Source organism: Diplotaxodon limnothrissa, linkage group LG18, assembly GCF_057381915.1.
Source record: "Diplotaxodon limnothrissa isolate DT_005_m linkage group LG18, D_limnothrissa_male_GT1.1, whole genome shotgun sequence".
Taxonomy (NCBI): domain Eukaryota; kingdom Metazoa; phylum Chordata; class Actinopteri; order Cichliformes; family Cichlidae; genus Diplotaxodon; species Diplotaxodon limnothrissa.
Window position 1 is genome coordinate 907,169 of NC_140613.1, and position 19,937 is coordinate 927,105.

Consider the following 19,937-nt stretch of genomic DNA (forward strand, 5'->3'; position numbering starts at 1 on the left):
CTGGGGACACCTCAGGCCCTCCAAGGTTTGGAGGCCTATCTCCACCTACCACCACTTCCCCTGCCGGTGGCGGACTCCCTCAGGTGTCGGTGCGTTGGTGGTTCTTTGTGTCTGGGGGTGGGCGTCCAGGTACACACCGGCTCACTCCTTGGCGGCCGCTTATCGGGGCCTGGGGCCTGGGGCTCGCTCGGGCCCCTTCGGGGGTGGGGTGCCCCCGGCCTCTCGGCCTGGGGCTCGGTCACTCAGGCACAGCTGGCGGCCGGCGGAGCTCACGGGCGCGTCACTGCAACCCCCCCTGGCTTCTGCTCCGCGGCTGCTGAGTGAACCCTCATCTGGGACTCTCCTCAGCTCTTACTGGAACAGTGGCGCGGCTGCCCCTCTGTTGGTCTTCCATGGTTTCTTGTGTTCTGGGGGCCTCTGGATGTCTGGAGTTTTGATCTCCTCCATACCTGCTTCACACCCTGGAGGACGGGGCTGTGGCCCCCCCACACTCCCTAGCAGATCATTACATGGAGAAACCTTTGGAATACAAGCGCGCTGATCCACACAGGTATGCACACGGGTGTTCACTGCTCGTAGACCCAAATTACACCTTTCTTGGCTGCTACTTCGAAGCACATCTGTCCTGCGTGCTGCACAACAACATTGAATATTTAGTATTTACTGCTGTTTACACTTAGCTAGATTAATGCGATGGTGTTGTGTTTAGTATGTTGCTTTGTTTTTTTTGTCTTTTTTTGCTTGTTTTCTATTCTTCTCTCAACAGGTGATCCAGGCGATTTTTATTTTTTTTCTCCCCCCCTTTCTCACTGTCCCTCTCCCCTTCTGTTTTTCCTTTCCTTCCTCTTTCTTTCTCCCTTTCCTATCTCTCACTCATGTCTGTCCCGTCTGTAACATCTGAAAATAAAATATAATAAATAATAAAAACAAAGATCGACCAAATGGACCAATACGGCAATGCCACGATGATCCATTTGGCAAAGTAAATCCATTGGGTATCCTTGTTGGTCTTCAGACAACAATTCTGATGGCTAAAGAACCAAATGGGACAGGCGGAAAAAAAAAAAAATTACACAATTGAAAGCATGAAAGCATGTGTGTATTGTTATATTCAAATAATTAAAGAAAAAATGTTCATTTACCTGTTACTACCACACACCAAATCCGGTCATTGGTACTTTCTGGCTTGTGTAGCCACTACGTAACAAAAGCTCAACACTGCGCCTAGCATCCTGGAGCACGTCTGTTGTGTTTTGTACGTGCTTTGGAGCTTGTATGTGCTTTGTCTCTAAAAAAAAAAAAAAAAACATGGCTCGCGTCCTTCACGTCAAAGATCCGGCTCTAAGAGCTGTTTCGTTCGCAACCGACACATCACTACTCTACGAGACTGAAACTGTGAGAAGAACATTGGACTAGTTTCCCTTTGACTGTACAAATGTAGTTGTACTTTTTTAGTTGTTATTTAGCTCATGAGTATCTTACACAATGCCAGTCTTACATTCCTGTTGCATCTCATAGTATTAGACCCTTACCTGGCACTTCTATTTTAACTCTGTTATTTGTTGTTTATTGTATACCGCACATTTTTTACTCATTCTCATCCTGCTGCTGTAACACAGTTTTACCTGTGAGATCAAAAAAGTCAAACTTAAAATCACACATGCAAACGTGTGAGTGTGAATATTCTGTCTCTGTTAGACCTGTGATAGACGGCCAACCTGCTCCCTTACTCAGTGATCACCACAGTGGTTAGGTTGGCCGTCATGTTTGAGTTTTGGGTGGATAAAAAACAAAGAAAGAAAACAAACAGCTGTTGTGCATTTTTGGTTTATAACATAATTGTAAAATTCTAACTTTAATTCAACAACACAGTAGATTTCCATGTGTATCAAAAAACTGAAAAGACAAAACAACAACAAATAAAAACATTAAAAATTGATCACATCGCAGTCTGACAGCTGAAGACATCAGGCTGATCTGACTGTTCAGGACAATAATGCAGAGGCTTCCTGCGCCGTAACAGTGGGTGTACAACAAGTTTCTGTAAAAAACGGTCGTGGTGGTGAGAAAAATGACCGTTACAGCAGGTATACTACTGCGTTAAGGTGGTTTAACTCTGAACCTTTAGAAACTCTCTACTTAGACACTGTTTTCTCTAAAAAGACTTCTAACCTGAGGGGTAGATTATGAATGGTAAATGGCCTGTATTTATATAGCGCTTTACTAGTCCCTAAGGACCCCAAAGCGCTTTACATATCCAGTCATCCACCCATTCACACACCCATTCACACACTGGTGATGGCAGCTACATTGTAGCCACAGCCACCCTGGGGCGCACTGACAGAGGCGAAGATGATATTAAGGGAACAACTGCACATTAGAGACCTGAAACTTACAGCAGCAAAAAGTAAGAAAAGATTTGCTTTAGCTTGTGGCAAATCTAAATTAATTGTATTACTTTCTTGTGTTGTGTGTTCTAATTGCTACAATTTAATCAGTGTTAAAGAGATTTAGCAGCAGATTAGAATGAGGTATAACAGCACAGTCACTTTTAAAGTGAAACTCTGAACACATTACCTGCTCCTGACCAGGTTATTCAGTGTAAGTTACCACAGCGAATTAGATAAAAACAGCTACTTTTGTGACACAAACCTCTGACTTTTAGCTCAACACAGCTGAGCAATTAACCTTCTGTGTTCTGGTTTTGAATCTTTTATTACATCTTTGACAACAAAGCCACTGGCCAAGTGGAATACCTGGGAGTGTCCTCAAAACCTGCGCTTGCTGGCTCCTGTGTTCACCAGACTATTCAACATTTACCTGTCACATGCCACTGTCTCACATTGCCTCAAATCAGCAACAATAATCCCACAGTCCCCAAGTCCACCACCATCAGTGGCCTCAACGACTACAGAACCATCGCTCTGACTCCAGTAGTTGTTAAGTGCTTTGAGAAGCTCGTTTTAATGCACATAAAAGACTACCTCTCACCCAGCTTCGACCCCCACCAGGTTTGACTATAAGGCAAATAGGTCCAACTTAAGATGCAACTTCCACTGCCCTCCTGGGACTTCAGTAAGGATGCTCTTCATTGATTTCAGCTCGGCCATTAATACCATCATCCCAGACATCGTTATTGACAAGCTTGTAAACTTGGACTCCCCCCCCACATGTGCATGGATCAAAAACTTTCTTACAGACCGATGAAAATATGTCAAGGTTGGCAACCAGAGATCATCCACCCTGTCACTCAGCACTGGCTCACCACAGGGATGTGTGCTGAGTCCACTCCTGTACACCATCTACACCAGTGACTGCACCCCCACTAGTTCTGAGCGATATGACGATAAATATCGTGTGGACTATCGTGCCATTTGTCTTCTATCGTTTCTAACCTAATTTTAGAATTTATTACATAAAATATAACCTTTAAAACTGGTCGGAGTGGGAACGCTCTGTTTTGCGTAACTATTTTTAAATCCCTGTAGAACTGGAATCACTTAAGCTAGCGCAATAATTTTTTTTGCATATGAAACCGGAGGAGTTGTACTTACATCTTATGCCATCAGCTTGCCCTAGGCCACGGTTTCCTTCCACATTTAGCTTTGCAAAAACTGCATAAAAAGCACTTGCAGTAACAAAAACATAATATTCCAGAAACACCGATCTGATCAGCTGTTCATAACACTTCCCTGGTTGGAACAGACGTCAGCGCGAACTATTGCATGTCCGCCATTACCTGCCCGAAACTGGAAGAGACGTCATTTTCGAGGAAAATGTAGTTTTTTACCTTCAGGGCCTTATAAGCCTATGCTGGTGTTTTTGAAAGTCATGTTTGACTTGATGCTTTTCTGAATCATTTTCAGGATGCTTAGAACTCAAATTACACTGCTGGAAATAGTTTATTTTGATGCACATGCTGTCTTTTTGCAAATTTGCATTGTAATATTTATTTTCATTTTTCCTGCAGTATATAAAAATTAGTGTATCTCAAAAATAAAACTATGAAGACACTCAAAATAAATTTCCTGTGGTGGGAAACTATTTTGTGCAACTTTTTTGTATTTACAGTTTTGAGGGAAAAGCCTCTTAAATTTCTCTAACTAGAAATATATGTTGAAAAAACAAAAACAATTTTCATTTTCAATTTATGTAGTTACTATGGACTTAATGCAGACATATTATTAAAAATTTGGGCTATAACGGTTGTATTGATGTATAGCAACTTGAAATGCTCCCACAAATGGCACTACAGCATGTAAAAATATAAAAATAAGCTCTGGCGGACTTGGTTCTATGGCAGGTCTCAAAGGGTTAAATAGCCTGTGGCAAATATATTAGTGTTCGCTTCTCACTATACATACTCTTAACTTTATGCAAGAGAAAATAAAGTATTAAAAAAATGATATTTTTCGCACAGAAACTCCGTCTTGTGGTTTTGCGACATGGTGCTGCATTACGTGCACCCGGATTTGCGACATGCTTTACGGTAACTCAAAACGATGGACGTGCGACAGGTTGCAGTTTCATGCCCGGACATGCAACAGGCAGAGACAGCTACACAGCAGCAGGAAGACCACCATCAGTGACCACACCCCCACGCACCCTGCAACATCATCATCAAATTTGCAAACAACAGCCCTCTGATGGGGCTCATCACTGACAATGATGACACCACCTGCAGAGATGAGGTCCAATGTCTGACAGAATGGTGTGACAACAATAACGTAAACCTCAACACCAGGAAAACCAAGGAATTGGTCACAGACAGACTTCTGCAAGACAAAAAAACCCCGGCTCCCCCCCCCATAAAAGGTGATTACCTGTCCACCCATGGACTCCATTGCCAGCTCTAGATGTCTCTCCAGAGCCAGGGCAATCATAAAAGACCGCCTCCATCCTAACCACCATCTATTCAACATCCTGCCCTCTGGAAAAAGGTTCATATCCATCAGGTGCAAAACCAATAGACTAAAGAACAGCTTCTTCCTGTAGGCTGTCAGGAAACTAAATAGAAACTGAGAGTTTCCTACAATCATTCTGGTGCTGCTATTTGCTATTTATTATTGTCATTATTGCTTTTTTGTGTGCGCGTGAGTTTCTTTTTGTTTCCGTACAATATTCTGCTCCTGCTGTGCAATATTTCGGCAATTTATGCAATCTCCATCCCTTAATGACCATAGCGCTTACACCCTTATTTATTATTTACAATTATTTATTATGACGTCTACATCATGTTTATAGTGTACATAGTGTTCTTATATTGTCTCTTCTTTTTCTTCTTTCTTGTATATCATTTTCTTTATTTTCACACCTTTGTGGTATTGCTTCCAAATTTCAGTGTGCAAGCAACTATACATAGAACTTAGAACTCTTTTATTGTCAAAGTTCCTCACCTGTGTGAGTTCTTATATGCTCTGTTAAATGACAGTTACGTCTGAACGTCTTCCCACATGTTTTACAATTATATGGTTTCACACCTGTGTGCCTTCTCATATGCATCAATAAAGAACTACTATATCCAAACACTTTCCCACATGTTGCACAATGATATGGTTTGTCCCCAGTGTGTGTTCTTATGTGTTTCAGTAAATCACTATTATACATAAACATTTTTCCACATGTTGTGCAACAAAATGGCTTAACACCTGAGTGAGTTTTTGTGTGCTTCGACAAAGAACTAGCAGATATAAACGTTTTCCCACACATTTTACAAGAGAACGGCCTCTCACCTGTGTGGACTCGATAATGCCTTCTCATTAAATAGTTATACTTAAAGGCTTTTCCACAAACATCACAGTTTGAGGACTTTTTACTTTTATCAGAGTTACATTGACTTCCTGAAGTAGGTGGATATTCTGTGTTGTTGTGACTTTTGTGTCTATTTCCAGCTGATCCTGAATCAAACTTCTTCCTTATTTCCTGATATTGGCTCTCACCTACAGCAGAGCTGTGAGAGATAATCTGGTTACTCTTTTGTTCTGGTTCACTGTGGTCACTTTCCTCATAATCAGCAGTCACCATGAAGGTATCAGTCTCCTCCTTCGGTATAACCTGTCTTCTCTCCTGACTGCTGCAGAGTTGCTCCTGTTCATCTTTAACATTAGGAAGCTCTGATTCCTTCTGGTTGAGACTCTCTTGATTACAGAGCTGCTGGTCACTGAGAATCTCTTCCTTACAGACATGCTGCTGTGGGACATCTGGAGGGACAAAAGGAGACAAGACAAAGAAATGATACAAGAAAAACACATGGGAGGAAATATACTGTGAAAACCAGGAAAAGTGCAGCAGTAAGGATAGACACACATTAAACTACAAACTGCTGTTGAAAATAGTTTGTTGCTTTATAAGACAGCCCTCCGCAAAGCCAGAACATCTTACTATTCGTCACTGATTGATGGAGAACCAGCTTCAGCAAAACAACGTTGGCGAAGTCTGGAGAGGCCTCAGAACAATCTCGGGCCACAAACATCAGAACTCTCTGCCTGGGAGGGATGTGAGGTGGGCAAATGAACTGAATCATTTCTTCAACAGATTTGATTCAGCCATGAGGCAGTCTCCAACAGCGGATGCAGACTCACCCACCCCCACTGCTGCTGTTCCACCTCTGACACCTAAGACACTTCACACCTCCTCTACTCACCCTGCTCACTCCTCCCCACCCCCAACAACAGCATCCAATACACACTCAACACAAGGCTCCAGCCTGTCTCTCTCAACCACCCAGGTTAGGAGGGAACTGAGGAGGATTAAAGCCAAGAAGGCAGCGGGCCCAGATGGCATCAGCTCAAGGGTTGTCAGGTCCTGCCTGAGGCTGGGGAGAGTCCCACAGCTCTGGAAAACCTCCTGTGTTGTAACAGTGCCAAAGACACGCCCCAAGGACCTCAACAGCTACAGGCCGGTGGCTCTGACATCCAAACTAGTGATGGGATTTCCGGCTCTTTTTAGAGAACCGGCTCTTTCAGCTCGGCTCACTAAAAAGAGCCGGCTCTTTCGGCTCCCAACCGGCTCTTCAGGTTGTTTTGTTGCTTTAATTAATTAATTATCAGCAACAATATAAAATTATGCACAAAAGGAATTAGTAATGTAAAAAAAACTTGGTTTTCTTTATGTATGTTTATATATAAATATTTATGGGGGCCCCTACAGATGTATGGAGTAGGAGTGGAGTGGAGGGTAAAGGTGTATATATAAAAAAAAACAAAAAAAAAAACAAACACCCAGCACGCCCCTGCGGGCGGTTTATCCTTCAAGCTCGGGTCCTCTACCAGAGGCCTGGGAGCTTGAGGGTCCTGCGCAGTATCTTCGCTGTTCCCAGGACTGCGCTCTTCTGGACAGAGATCTCCGATGTTATTCCCGGGATCTGCTGGAGCCACTCGCCTAGCTTGGGAGTCACCGCACCTAGTGCTCCGATTACCACGGGGACCACTGTTACCTTCACCCTCCACATCCTCTCGAGCTCTTCTCTGAGCCCTTGGTATTTCTCCAGCTTCTCGTGTTCCTTCTTCCTGATATTGCTGTCATTGGGAACCGCTACATCGATCACTACGGCCGTCTTCTTCTGTTTGTCTACCACCACTATGTCCGGTTGGTTAGCCACCACCATTTTGTCCGTCTGTATCTGGAAGTCCCACAGGATCTTAGCTCGGTCATTCTCCACCACCCTTGGGGGCATCTCCCATTTTGACCTCAGGACTTCCAGGTTATACTCGGCACAGATGTTCCTGTACACTATGCCGGCCACTTGGTTATGGCGTTCCATGTATGCCTTGCCTGCTAGCATCTTGCACCCTGCTGTTATGTGCTGGATTGTCTCTGGGGCATCTTTACACAGCCTGCACCTGGGGTCTTGCCTGGTGTGATAGACCCCAGCCTCTATGGATCTTGTACTCAGAGCTTGTTCTTGTGCTGCCATGATTAGTGCCTCTGTGCTGTCTTTCAGTCCAGCTTTGTCCAGCCACTGGTAGGATTTCTGGATATCAGCCACCTCCTCTATCTGCCGGTGGTACATACCGTGCAGGGCCCTGTCCTTCCATGATGGTTCCTCGTCTCCCTCCTCTTTCTTGGGTTTCTGCTGCCTGAGGTATTCACTGAGCACTCGGTCAGTTGGGGCCATCTTCCCAATGTATTCTTGGATGTTCGTTGTCTCATCCTGGACTGTGGTGCTGACACTCACCAGTCCCCGGCCCCCTTCCTTCCGCTTAGCGTACAGCCTCAGGGTGCTGGACTTGGGGTGAAACCCTCCATGCATGGTAAGGAGCTTTCTTGTCTTTATGTCAGTGGCTTCTATCTCTTCCTTTGGCCAGCCTATTACCCCAGCAGGGTACCTGATCACGGGCAGGGCGTACGTGTTGATGGCCCGGATCTTGTTCTTACCATTCAGCTGACTCCTCAGGACTTGCCTGACCCTCTGCAGGTACTTGGTGGTTGCAGCCTTTCTAGCGGCCTCTTCATGGTTCCCATTTGCCTGCGGGATCCCCAGGTACTTGTAACTGTCCTCTATGTCTGCAATGTTGCCTTCTGGTAGTTCAATCCCCTCAGTTCTGACTACCTTCCCTCTCTTTGTTACCATCCGACTACACTTCTCCAGTCCGAACGACATTCCAATGTCATTGCTGTATAGCCTGGTAGTGTGGATCAGTGAATCGATGTCTCGTTCACTCTTGGCATACAGCTTGATGTCATCCATGTACAGGAGGTGGCTGACAACTGCTCCGTTCCGTAGTCGGTATCCGTAGCCAGTCTTGTTAATGATCTCACTGAGGGGGTTCAGGCCTATGCAGAACAGCAGTGGGGACAGAGCATCTCCTTGGTAGATCCCGCACTTGATGGTGACTTGTGCTATGGGCTTGGAGTTGGCCTCTAGTGTTGTACGCCACCATCCCCATTGAGTTCCTGATGAAGGCTCTTAGGGTCCCATTGATCTTGTACAATTCTAGGCATTCCAGTATCCAGCTGTGGGGCATTGAGTCATAGGCCTTCTTGTAATCAATCCAGGCAGTGCACAGGTTGGTCAGTCTGGTCTTGCAGTCTCGGCTGACTGTTCTGTCTACCAGTAGCTGGTGTTTTGCCCCTCTGGTATTCTTGCCAATTCCTTTCTGTGTCCCACTCATGTATTGACCCATGTGCCTGTTCATCTTAGCCGATATGATGCCTGACAGGAGCTTCCATGTAGTACTGAGGCAGGTTATTGGTCGGTAGTTGGAGGGGACCGGTCCCTTCTTGGGGTCCTTGGGGATCAGGACCGTCCGACCTTCGGTTAGCCATTCCGGGTGTCTCTCGTTAACTAGCAGCTGGTTCATTTGTGCTGCCAGATGCTCGTGGAGTGCAGTCAGCTTCTTTAGCCAGTAGGCGTGAACCATGTCGGGCCCTGGTGCTGTCCAACTCTTCATACTGGAGACCCTTTCTTGGATATCTGCCACTGTGATGGTTACTGGACCCTGTTCAGGGAGGTCGCTGTGGTCTGCCCTCAGATCCACTAGCCACTGAGCATTGCCGTTATGGGTTGCGTCCTTCTCCCATATGCTCTTCCAGTATTGCTCCATCTCCAGCCTTGGTGGTGCTGTTCTCTTATTATTGTTCCCTTGCCACTGAGAGTACACCTTTGCTGGTTCTGTGGAGAACAGCTGGTTTATTCTCCTGCCTTCTATCTCTCTGGTGTACCTCCTCAAGCGGCTGGCCAAGGCTGTGAGTCTTTGCTTGGCAGTTTCCAAGGCCTCAGGTATGGACAGTTTGCTGTATTTCTTATGCACCTTCTTTGCCGCACCTTTCTGCAACTCCGTTAGTTGGCTAACCTCCCTCCGTGCTACTTTGATCTTGCCCTCTAGCCTCCTTCTCCATGGAGGGTACTGCCCCTTGTGGCTGTTCAACTTGTAGCCAAGCATCTCACTGATCACTGCTGCCGTATTGTAGATCAGCTTGTTAGTGTCGGTAATCATGGTTGTAGGTATCGTCCGTAGTGCTACATTAACATCATCTAGCAGACCTTCTGAGGGTACTTCACGTAATCTTGGTAACCGGCTACAGGGGATCCAGGTTTCAAGCTTGGCCATGATCCTATTTTTCAGGTCAGTTCCTCTCGCACTCAACGATCCTTCTCCTATCGCACTTGGGGCTATGTACCCAATCTCGGGTGGGGGTGATGATATCTCCCCCCTGACCTGGCGTCCTGACTCCTCCTTGCCGTTGTGTTGTACCTCGTCAATCTCTAGCTGTGAGAGCAGTCCCTTCTTTCGAATGTTGGAACACTGAGCTACTAGTTGTTTCGCCGTCATTGTGGATGTTGGGTATCGAAGAATCCATAGGTCCCTCATCCTATTCATGTAGCCCCTTCCGCCGGGGTTACTTGCGTAGTAGCATTCCAACAACGCCCTGTTTTCGTCTCTTGCCCACCGATGCCTTCTTGTTCCAGTAGCCCACTTTTCGTCAGGGTGCCCTGGTTCCTCAACACCTGACGCGGACCTTGTTGATCCGGGCGACGTCCGAGCCGGCATGCCTTCATATTTATCCGTCTCGCTCATGTCTGCGGTAGGCTCGCTTAGCATAGGGGGTCTAGCCTTAGGACCCTTACTGGATACAGACGCCCCAGGCAGGAATCGAACTTGCGATCCTGTGTTCCAAAGGCGTGTAGTCTAACCACTACATATACATATATATATACATATACATACATATATATATATACATATATATATATATATATATATATATATATATATATATGTGTATATATATATGTATGTGTATATATATATATATATATATATATATATATATATATATATATATATATATATATATATATATATATATATATATATATACACTAGCAGGCAAGGCATACATGGAACGCCATAACCAAGTGGCCGGCATAGTGTACAGGAACATCTTTGCCGAGTATAACCTGGAAGTCCCGAGGTCAAAATGGGAGATGCCCCCAAGGGTGGTGGAGAATGACCGAGCTAAGATCCTGTGGGACTTCCAGATACAGACGGACAAAATGGTGGTGGCTAACCAACCGGACATAGTGGTGGTAGACAAACAGAAGAAGACGGCCGTAGTGATCGATGTAGCGGTTCCGAATGACAGCAATATCAGGAAGAAGGAACATGAGAAGCTGGAGAAATACCAAGGGCTCAGAGAAGAGCTCGAGAGGATGTGGAGGGTGAAGGTAACGGTGGTCCCCGTGGTAATCGGAGCACTAGGTGCGGTGACTCCCAAGCTAGGCGAGTGGCTCCAGCAGATCCCGGGAATAACATCGGAGATCTCTGTCCAGAAGAGCGCAGTCCTGGGAACAGCTAAGATACTGCGCAGAACCCTCAAGCTCCCAGGCCTCTGGTAGAGGACCCGAGCTTGAAGGATAAACCGCCCACAGGGGCGTGCTGGGTGTTTTTTTTTTTTTATATATATATTTATATATTAGGGGTGCAACGATATTCGTATCGATATTGAACCGTTCGATACAGTGCTTTCGGTTCGGTACGCATATGTATCGAACAATACAACATTTGTAATTTATTTTATCAACTTTCCTTCTGACGATGCTGTCTGTGTTGAGCGCTCAGTGAATCTGCGTTCGACTACTCCGCCTAGGCTGCACTGTCGAGCGCAGATCCACTGAGCGCTCAACACAGACAGCATAGTCAGGAGGAAGAGCGCAGGGCAAGCTAGCGAGACAGAAGTTAAGCTCTCCTTGCAAGATGGACCTCCCCCACCCTCATTCAGATCTGGCGTTTGGAATTATTTTGGTTTTCATGTGACGTATGACCCTGAAGGTAAGCGAGTCATGGACTAAAGTAAAACAGTATGTTGGATGTGCCATGCAATGCTTAATTACATTGGTGTGAACTAGTGTGTTAGCGCAGTTAGCTCGTTAACGTGTTGGCCGTCTAGCCCCATGCACGGGGCGATCGGCGGTAGCTCGTTAACGGAGATTTGCCGTGTTGTGGCGTTAAGGTCATTTCAACGAGATTAACCTGAAAGCACTAGTGGGAACACAACGAATATGACTGCACATTTACGCCGACATCATCCTAGTGCAAAGACAAAAACAACAAGCATGCTACTAACTTTAGCCGAGTCATTTAGACAGCTGTTAGCACGTGATTCTCCTTATGCTGCTGAGAATATAGCCCAGAAGAAGCGGATAGTATAGCTTTTATTTTGGAAAGAGACATTTCTCTGTAATAAACTCTCTTTTCCAAAGATGAGTGATTCCTCAATCAGATACAGGGCTTGCAAAATCGCTAGCCCGACGTCCCGGAGCTAGCGATCTTTCCAGTCGGGCTACAAAAATCTCTCTGCCCTGCCCGTCGGGCTATTGTAGGAAAAATATATGTCAATGCTTTTGCATTCTTTCAGAAATGTAGCTGGGTAATTATGTCATTGGCATCGGTGAGCCACTGTCAATATGTGACATATTGAAATCGTGTTTGAATTTGCGCTTGTTTTTTTGCTTTCACTTTGCAATGACAGCACTGATCTGTGAGTGATGATAATTTGTGCACCAATTCCTCTGACATCGTCTTATTAATCGTTAGCTTACTATGCAAACATGACAAGTGAACTCCCGCAGCAAGCTTAAACATGTGAGAGGTTGATCGCGCAGAGAATCGCTGAGCTTATGTGAGTCGTGTGTACAAGTAGCAGTATATATATTTTAGTTCTGCTGAGCCAAATAAGACAGGTCGGGGTGAAGAAGTGACAGCCAAAGAAAAGCTTACCACAAAACGGAGAAGTTATGACAAATGAGACTATAAGGCAAAAAGAAAGTGCAGCTTTATGGTTTCATGGACAAAAGAATTTCTGTGGCTGCAATATGACGAGCTAAATAACCAGGGGTGCACATAAGTGGTCCGCAGGTGCGCATTCGCTGTCAAAATAAAAAACGCGCACAAGGGTTAGGGTTAAATTTAAAAACTGTACTTTTGAGTTAAAATATATATTTATAATTTTAATAAATGACAAATTAAAAAGGCATGAACATTTTTTTGTATCGAAAAAATATCGAACCGTGACACCAAAGTATCGAACCGAACCGAACCGTGAATTTTGTGTATCGTTGCACCCCTAATATATATATATATATATATATATATATATATATATATATATATATATATATATATATATATATACACACACACACACATTTTATTTAAATAGCGCCTTTCAAAGCACCCAAGGACACTGTACAACAGATAAAAACTGGAAATATACACAATGATAAAAATAGAAGATAAAAGTTAAAACATACAGAAATTTAAGAATAGGCAATTTTAAACAGATGAGTTTTAAGGGTGGACTTAAAAAGAGAGAATGAACTAATATTTCTGAGGTCCGGGGGTAGGGAATTCCAAAGTCGAGGGGCAGAGCAGCTAAAGGCCCTCCCTCCCATTGTGATCAGACGAGCAGAGGGAACAGAGAGAGAAAGAGAAGATGAAGATCTGAGGCAGCGGGATGGGAGCTTCATCTGTAATAAGTCAGAGAGGTACGGTGGAGAGAGAGAATGAATAGCCTTGAATGTATACAGAATTATTTTAAAATGGATGCGAAATTTGACCGGGAGCCAGTGAAGTTGCTTCAGGATTGGGGAGATGTGGTGGGTAGAAGAAGTCCTAGTAATAATACGGGCAGCAGAGTTCTGGACACGTTGGAGCTTGTTGATAGATTTTTGTGTGAGGCCAAATAATAATGAGTTGCAGTAGTCAATTCTAGAGATAACAAGATCATGGATGAGAATGGCAGTGGCGTGAGGTGTGAGGAAGGGGCGGAGGCGATTAATGTTACGGAGTTGGAAATATGCTGCACGTGTAATATTATTGATATGTGAGTTAAAGGATAATGTGCTATCGAGAATGACACCCAAGCTTTTCACAGAAGGAGAGATAGGGACCAGCGAGTTATTGATGGTGAGAGAGAAATTGTTAATTCTGGATAGCAGTCGTTTAGTGCCAACCAGAAGAAGTTCCGATTTATTGCTGTTGAGTTTAAGAAAGTTGGAGGAGAACCAAGAATTAAGTTCAGCTAGACAGTTCAGCTAGACAGCTATGAAAACAGGGCGTTGTTGGAATGCTACTACGCAAGTAACCCTGGCGGAAGGGGCTACACGAATAGGATGAGGGACCTATGGATTCTTCGATACCCAACATCCACAATGACGGCGAAACAACTAGTAGCTCAGTGTTCCAACATTCGAAAGAAGGGACTGCTATCACAGCTAGAGATTGACGAGGTACAACATAAATGCTACAGCAAGGAGGAGTCAGGACGCCAGGTCAGGGGGGAGATATCATCAACCCTACCCGAGATTGGGTACATAGCCCCAAGTGCGATAGGAGAAGGATCGTTGAGTGCGAGAGGAACTGACCTGAAAAATAGGATCATGGCCAAGCTTGAAACCTGGATCCCCCGTAGCCGGTTTCCAAGATTACGTGAAGTACCCTCAGAAGGTCTGCTAGATGATGTTAATGGAGCACTACGGACGATACCTACAACCATGATTACCGACACTAACAAGCTGATCTACAATACGGCAGCAGTGATCAGTGAGATGCTTGGCTACAAGTTGAACAGCCACAAGGGGCAGTACCCTCCATGGAGAAGGAGGCTAGAGGGCAAGATCAAAGTAGCACGGAGGGAGGTTAGCCAACTAACGGAGTTGCAGAAAGGTGCGGCAAAGAAGGTGCATAAGAAATACAGCAAACTGTCCATACCTGAGGCCTTGGAAACTGCCAAGCAAAGACTCACAGCCTTGGCCAGCCGCTTGAGGAGGTACACCAGAGAGATAGAAGGCAGGAGAATAAACCAGCTGTTCTCCACAGAACCAGCAAAGGTGTACTCTCAGTGGCAAGGGAACAATAAGAGAACAGCACCACCAAGGCTGGAGACGGAGCAATACTGGAAGAGCATATGGGAGAAGGACGCAACCCATAACGGCAATGCTCAGTGGCTAGTGGATCTGAGGGCAGACCATAGCGACCTCCCTGAACAGGGTCCAGTAACCATCACAGTGGCAGATATCCAAGAAAGGGTCTCCAGTATGAAGAGTTGGACAGCACCAGGGCCCGACATGGTTCACGCCTACTGGCTAAAGAAGCTGACTGCACTCCACGAGCGTCTGGCAGCACAAATGAACCAGCTGCTAGTTAACGAGAGACACCCGGAATGGCTAACCGAAGGTCGAACGGTCCTGATCCCCAAGGACCCCAAGAAGGGACCGGTCCCATCCAACTACCGACCAATAACCTGCCTCAGTACTACATGGAAGCTCCTGTCAGACATCATATCGGCTAAGATCAACAGGCACATGGGTCAATACATGAATGAGGCACAGAAAGGGATTGGCAAGAATACCAGAGGGGCAAAACACCAGCTACTGGTAGACAGAACAGTCAGCCGAGACTGCAAGACCAGACTGACCAACCTGTGCACTGCCTGGATTGATTACAAGAAGGCCTATGACTCAATGCCCCACAGCTGGATACTGGAATGCTTAGAATTGTACAAGATCAACAGGGCCCTAAGAGCCTTCATCAGGAACTCAATGGGGTTGTGGCGTACAACACTAGAGGCCAACTCCAAGCCCATAGCACAAGTCACCATCAAGTGCGGGATCTACCAAGGAGATGCTCTGTCCCCACTGCTGTTCTGCATAGGCCTGAACCCCCTCAGTGAGATCATTAACAAGACTGGCTACGGATACCGACTACGGAACGGAGCAGTTGTCAGCCACCTCCTGTACATGGATGACATCAAGCTGTATGCCAAGAGTGAACGAGACATCGATTCACTGATCCACACTACCAGGCTATACAGCAATGACATTGGAATGTCGTTCGGACTGGAGAAGTGTAGTCGGATGGTAACAAAGAGAGGGAAGGTAGTCAGAACTGAGGGGATTGAACTACCAGAAGGCAACATTGCAGACATAGAGGACAGTTACAAGTACCTGGGGATCCCGCAGGCAAATGGGAACCATGAAGAGGCCGCTAGAAAGGCTGCAACCACCAAGTACCTGCAGAGGGTCAGGCAAGTCCTGAGGAGTCAGCTGAATGGTAAGAACAAGATCCGGGCCATCAACACGTACGCCCTGCCCGTGATCAGGTACCCTGCTGGGGTAATAGGCTGGCCAAAGGAAGAGATAGAAGCCACTGACATAAAGACAAGAAAGCTCCTTACCATGCATGGAGGGTTTCACCCCAAGTCCAGCACCCTGAGGCTGTACGCTAAGCGGAAGGAAGGGGGCCGGGGACTGGTGAGTGTCAGCACCACAGTCCAGGATGAGACAACGAACATCCAAGAATACATTGGGAAGATGGCCCCAACTGACCGAGTGCTCAGTGAATACCTCAGGCAGCAGAAACCCAAGAAAGAGGAGGGAGACGAGGAACCATCATGGAAGGACAGGGCCCTGCACGGTATGTACCACCGGCAGATAGAGGAGGTGGCTGATATCCAGAAATCCTACCAGTGGCTGGACAAAGCTGGACTGAAAGACAGCACAGAGGCACTAATCATGGCAGCACAAGAACAAGCTCTGAGTACAAGATCCATAGAGGCTGGGGTCTATCACACCAGGCAAGACCCCAGGTGCAGGCTGTGTAAAGATGCCCCAGAGACAATCCAGCACATAACAGCAGGGTGCAAGATGCTAGCAGGCAAGGCATACATGGAACGCCATAACCAAATGGCCGGCATAGTGTACAGGAACATCTGTGCCGAGTATAACCTGGAAGTCCCGAGGTCAAAATGGGAGATGCCCCCAAGGGTGGTGGAGAATGACCGAGCTAAGATCCTGTGGGACTTCCAGATACAGACGGACAAAATGGTGGTGGCTAACCAACCAGACATAGTGGTGGTAGACAAACAGAAGAAGACGGCCGTAGTGATCGATGTAGCGGTTCCGAATGACAGCAATATCAGGAAGAAGGAACACGAGAAGCTGGAGAAATACCAAGGGCTCAGAGAAGAGCTCGAGAGGATGTGGAGGGTGAAGGTAACGGTGGTCCCCGTGGTAATCGGAGCACTAGGTGCGGTGACTCCCAAGCTAGGCGAGTGGCTCCAGCAGATCCCGGGAATAACATCGGAGATCTCTGTCCAGAAGAGCGCAGTCCTGGGAACAGCTAAGATACTGCGCAGGACCCTCAAGCTCCCAGGCCTCTGGTAGAGGACCCGAGCTTGAAAGATAAACCGCCCGCAGGGGCGTGCTGGGTGTTTTTTTTATATATATATATATATTTCAGATTTCTCCTGTTTTGGCTTCCTGTTATATCCAGAATTCAAAATCCTGCTCCTCACATACAAGGTCTTAAATAATCAGGCCCCATCTTATCTTAATGATCTTGTAGTACCATGTCACTAGAGATGGACCGATCCGATATTCCGTATCAGTATCGGTCCGATACTGACCTAAATTACTGGATCGGATATTGGAGAAAAATAAAAAATGTAATCCGATCCATTAAATATCACAAAAGCACCTCACAAAACTCGCGACATAGCCTAACTCAGCTCATAACCTTATAACATCGGAGGAGTATACGTCACGTAATAGAGCGGCTGAGCGTGCAAGACTTCTCGGCGGTCTGGTTGAGCATCTGGAGCCTTGCTACCTGCTTCCAAACCGGGATTTTTATGTCAGAGAAAGTTATCCCACAGAAGTAAAGCAAGTGTGTAAGTTCATCTCTGAATGTTAGTAAAGCATTTTAGCGTTAAGCTTAACAACCGATATATGGAGCGACTGCCTGTCTCTCTCCCTCTCCTGCTGCTACTTCAATCATGAAACTGATCAATGATCAATGATCAGCTGATCGGCTTTTCTGTTGCGAGTCCACCTCTCTTGTTAGTTTATCGCCCACTTTGTGCCAGAAAGAGGAAACCAGCAGATAAACAACAGCAGCACGTTTAAGCTTGATAAGCTGTTGTTAGATTTTATTTAATATTACTTTCTACACCAGGATCCTTTTCTATGCAGCTGACGGCTGGTAACTGTGCAGGGGCGGATCTAGCAAAGTTTAGCCAGGGGGGCAGGTAGGGAAAGGGGGGGCCCAAAATTACATTTCTTTCTTACTGTCATGTCTAGCTTTTAATAAATAATTATCTGAATCTTACAACCAAAGTTTTCATCTGATGTAAAATGTATGGAAATCCATTACTGTATACAGTAACTGTTAAGTCAAACTTATAACCTACTAAGCTGTAGTACTTTTTCCTTTGGGAACCATCTGTGCAGTTCTGTTGAAGAAAGATGTTCAATCTATTTAATTATTCTTGAAAAATTATTGATTTCTGTTTTGTTTTTTTTGTTTTTTTTTTACACGTGCATCAAATTAAAGTTGATTACGTCGATTAAGCATCATGAGGTGGAGGGTGGGGGGTGGTTCCCTATTTTTTTTCTTTTGCTGGGAGTTTGCAACCCTGTTAGTTAGGTTGTTTAATATTTCTGCTAAGTACTCTTTAAAACACCAGAATAGGGAGGATGGAGCAGGTTTAAGTTTATTAGATTGATCAGTTTTGCTGAACTATGAAATATTTTGGGTTCAGTGTATTTTTTGCATACAAGTGTAACAGAATAGCTTTAGTTTAGTTTTGTTTTTAACTTGAGTATGAACTGATACAAAATGCAGCAAGATATTAAAAAAAACATTTTATTGATCATAAAATATGCTATATCGGATTCATATCGGTATCGGCAGATATCCAACTTTATGATATCGGTATCGGACATAAAAAAGTGGTATCGTGCCATCTCTACATATCACCCCATTAGAGCACTTCGCTCTGGCACTGCAGGCTTACTTGTTGTTCTTAGAGTATTTAAAAGTAAGTCCGCCTAAACACACTCATTCAGTGATGGATTCAGGTTGAATAAAGTACTAAAATCCGGCCTGATTTCAAAGCTTTACAAGAATTATTCTATAGGATTCTTTTGGAGCGCAAACACGAAAAGAGGGACAGAGCGGGGAGGAAGCGGCCCAGGGTGGACTCCAACCACAACTCTTCCGGGAGCTTTTCGGCACATGGGCCCCCCTCTAAACCAGGGCCCTATTTCAGGAAGCCGGTTTAGAAAACTCAGAGTGAAAAACGATACTCAGGGTTGAGTAACCCCGAACTGTCCAACTCGGAATATTCGGTTTCAGAAAGGCTGATAACAATTAGTTCAGTCAACGCGGAGTTGCTTTAACCCCAAGTTAAACGCGCGCACGAGGATACATAAAGCCCTGATTAGTGGAGCACAGATTAAGCGAGTCACCATGGAGACGGAGGGAAAGAAGGCGCGGTCAATGTATTTCACAGCGCTTGAGGCCGAAATTCTGATGGCAGCATATGCCGATAACATGCAAATTTCGCGGAAAAAAAGTAACACAGCCTCAGCTGCAAAAGAAAGGGAGCATGCATGGCAAAACATAGCCGACAGAGTCAATGCATGAGTGTTAATATAAACATTGATCTAGGGATTTCCACCCATTTAACACGCTATTTTATCATATGTTATTTTATTTGTTATTTTATACATTTTATTTTGTGATGTGATGTGAGCGCAGGTGCAACCCAACAGGCCCCAAACGTTCCTGGCAGCAAGTAAAAATGAAATATAAAAATATAGTCCAAACAGGTAAGGTGTAATTGTATTATGAGCCATAGTGCTTGGTCTGTTTGTCCGATGTAAATCAATTGCAGTTAGAGGCTACATTAATTTCCCCTCTGTAAGCACTTATTGAAATTATCTGAGCACATTACAAGTACATATTTGCTCTGTATGCTCAAATGTGACCCGTTATAGCCAACAGAAAAAAAGCGGAGGCCCGAAAAACAGGTGGAGGTCCTCCACCACCACCACTCACAGAGGCTGAGCAGTTGGCTTCCACATTTGTGATAATGTTGGCAGCATCACATATGATCTTCACAGTGCAGAGAACACAAATTAGCATCCATTA

General features: G+C 45.2%; 1 protein-coding gene across 1 annotated transcript in view; it reads right to left on the reverse strand.

The window, feature by feature from the left end:
* LOC146612729 (uncharacterized) overlaps positions 1-19,937 on the reverse strand; it is a 35,511-nt gene that overhangs the window by 14,361 nt on the left and 1,213 nt on the right. The window contains exon 2 of the mRNA XM_085377599.1: positions 5,388-6,200. Within this exon, the coding sequence (XP_085233725.1) occupies positions 5,388-6,200 (813 nt within the window). The remainder of the gene's footprint in view (positions 1-5,387; positions 6,201-19,937) is intronic.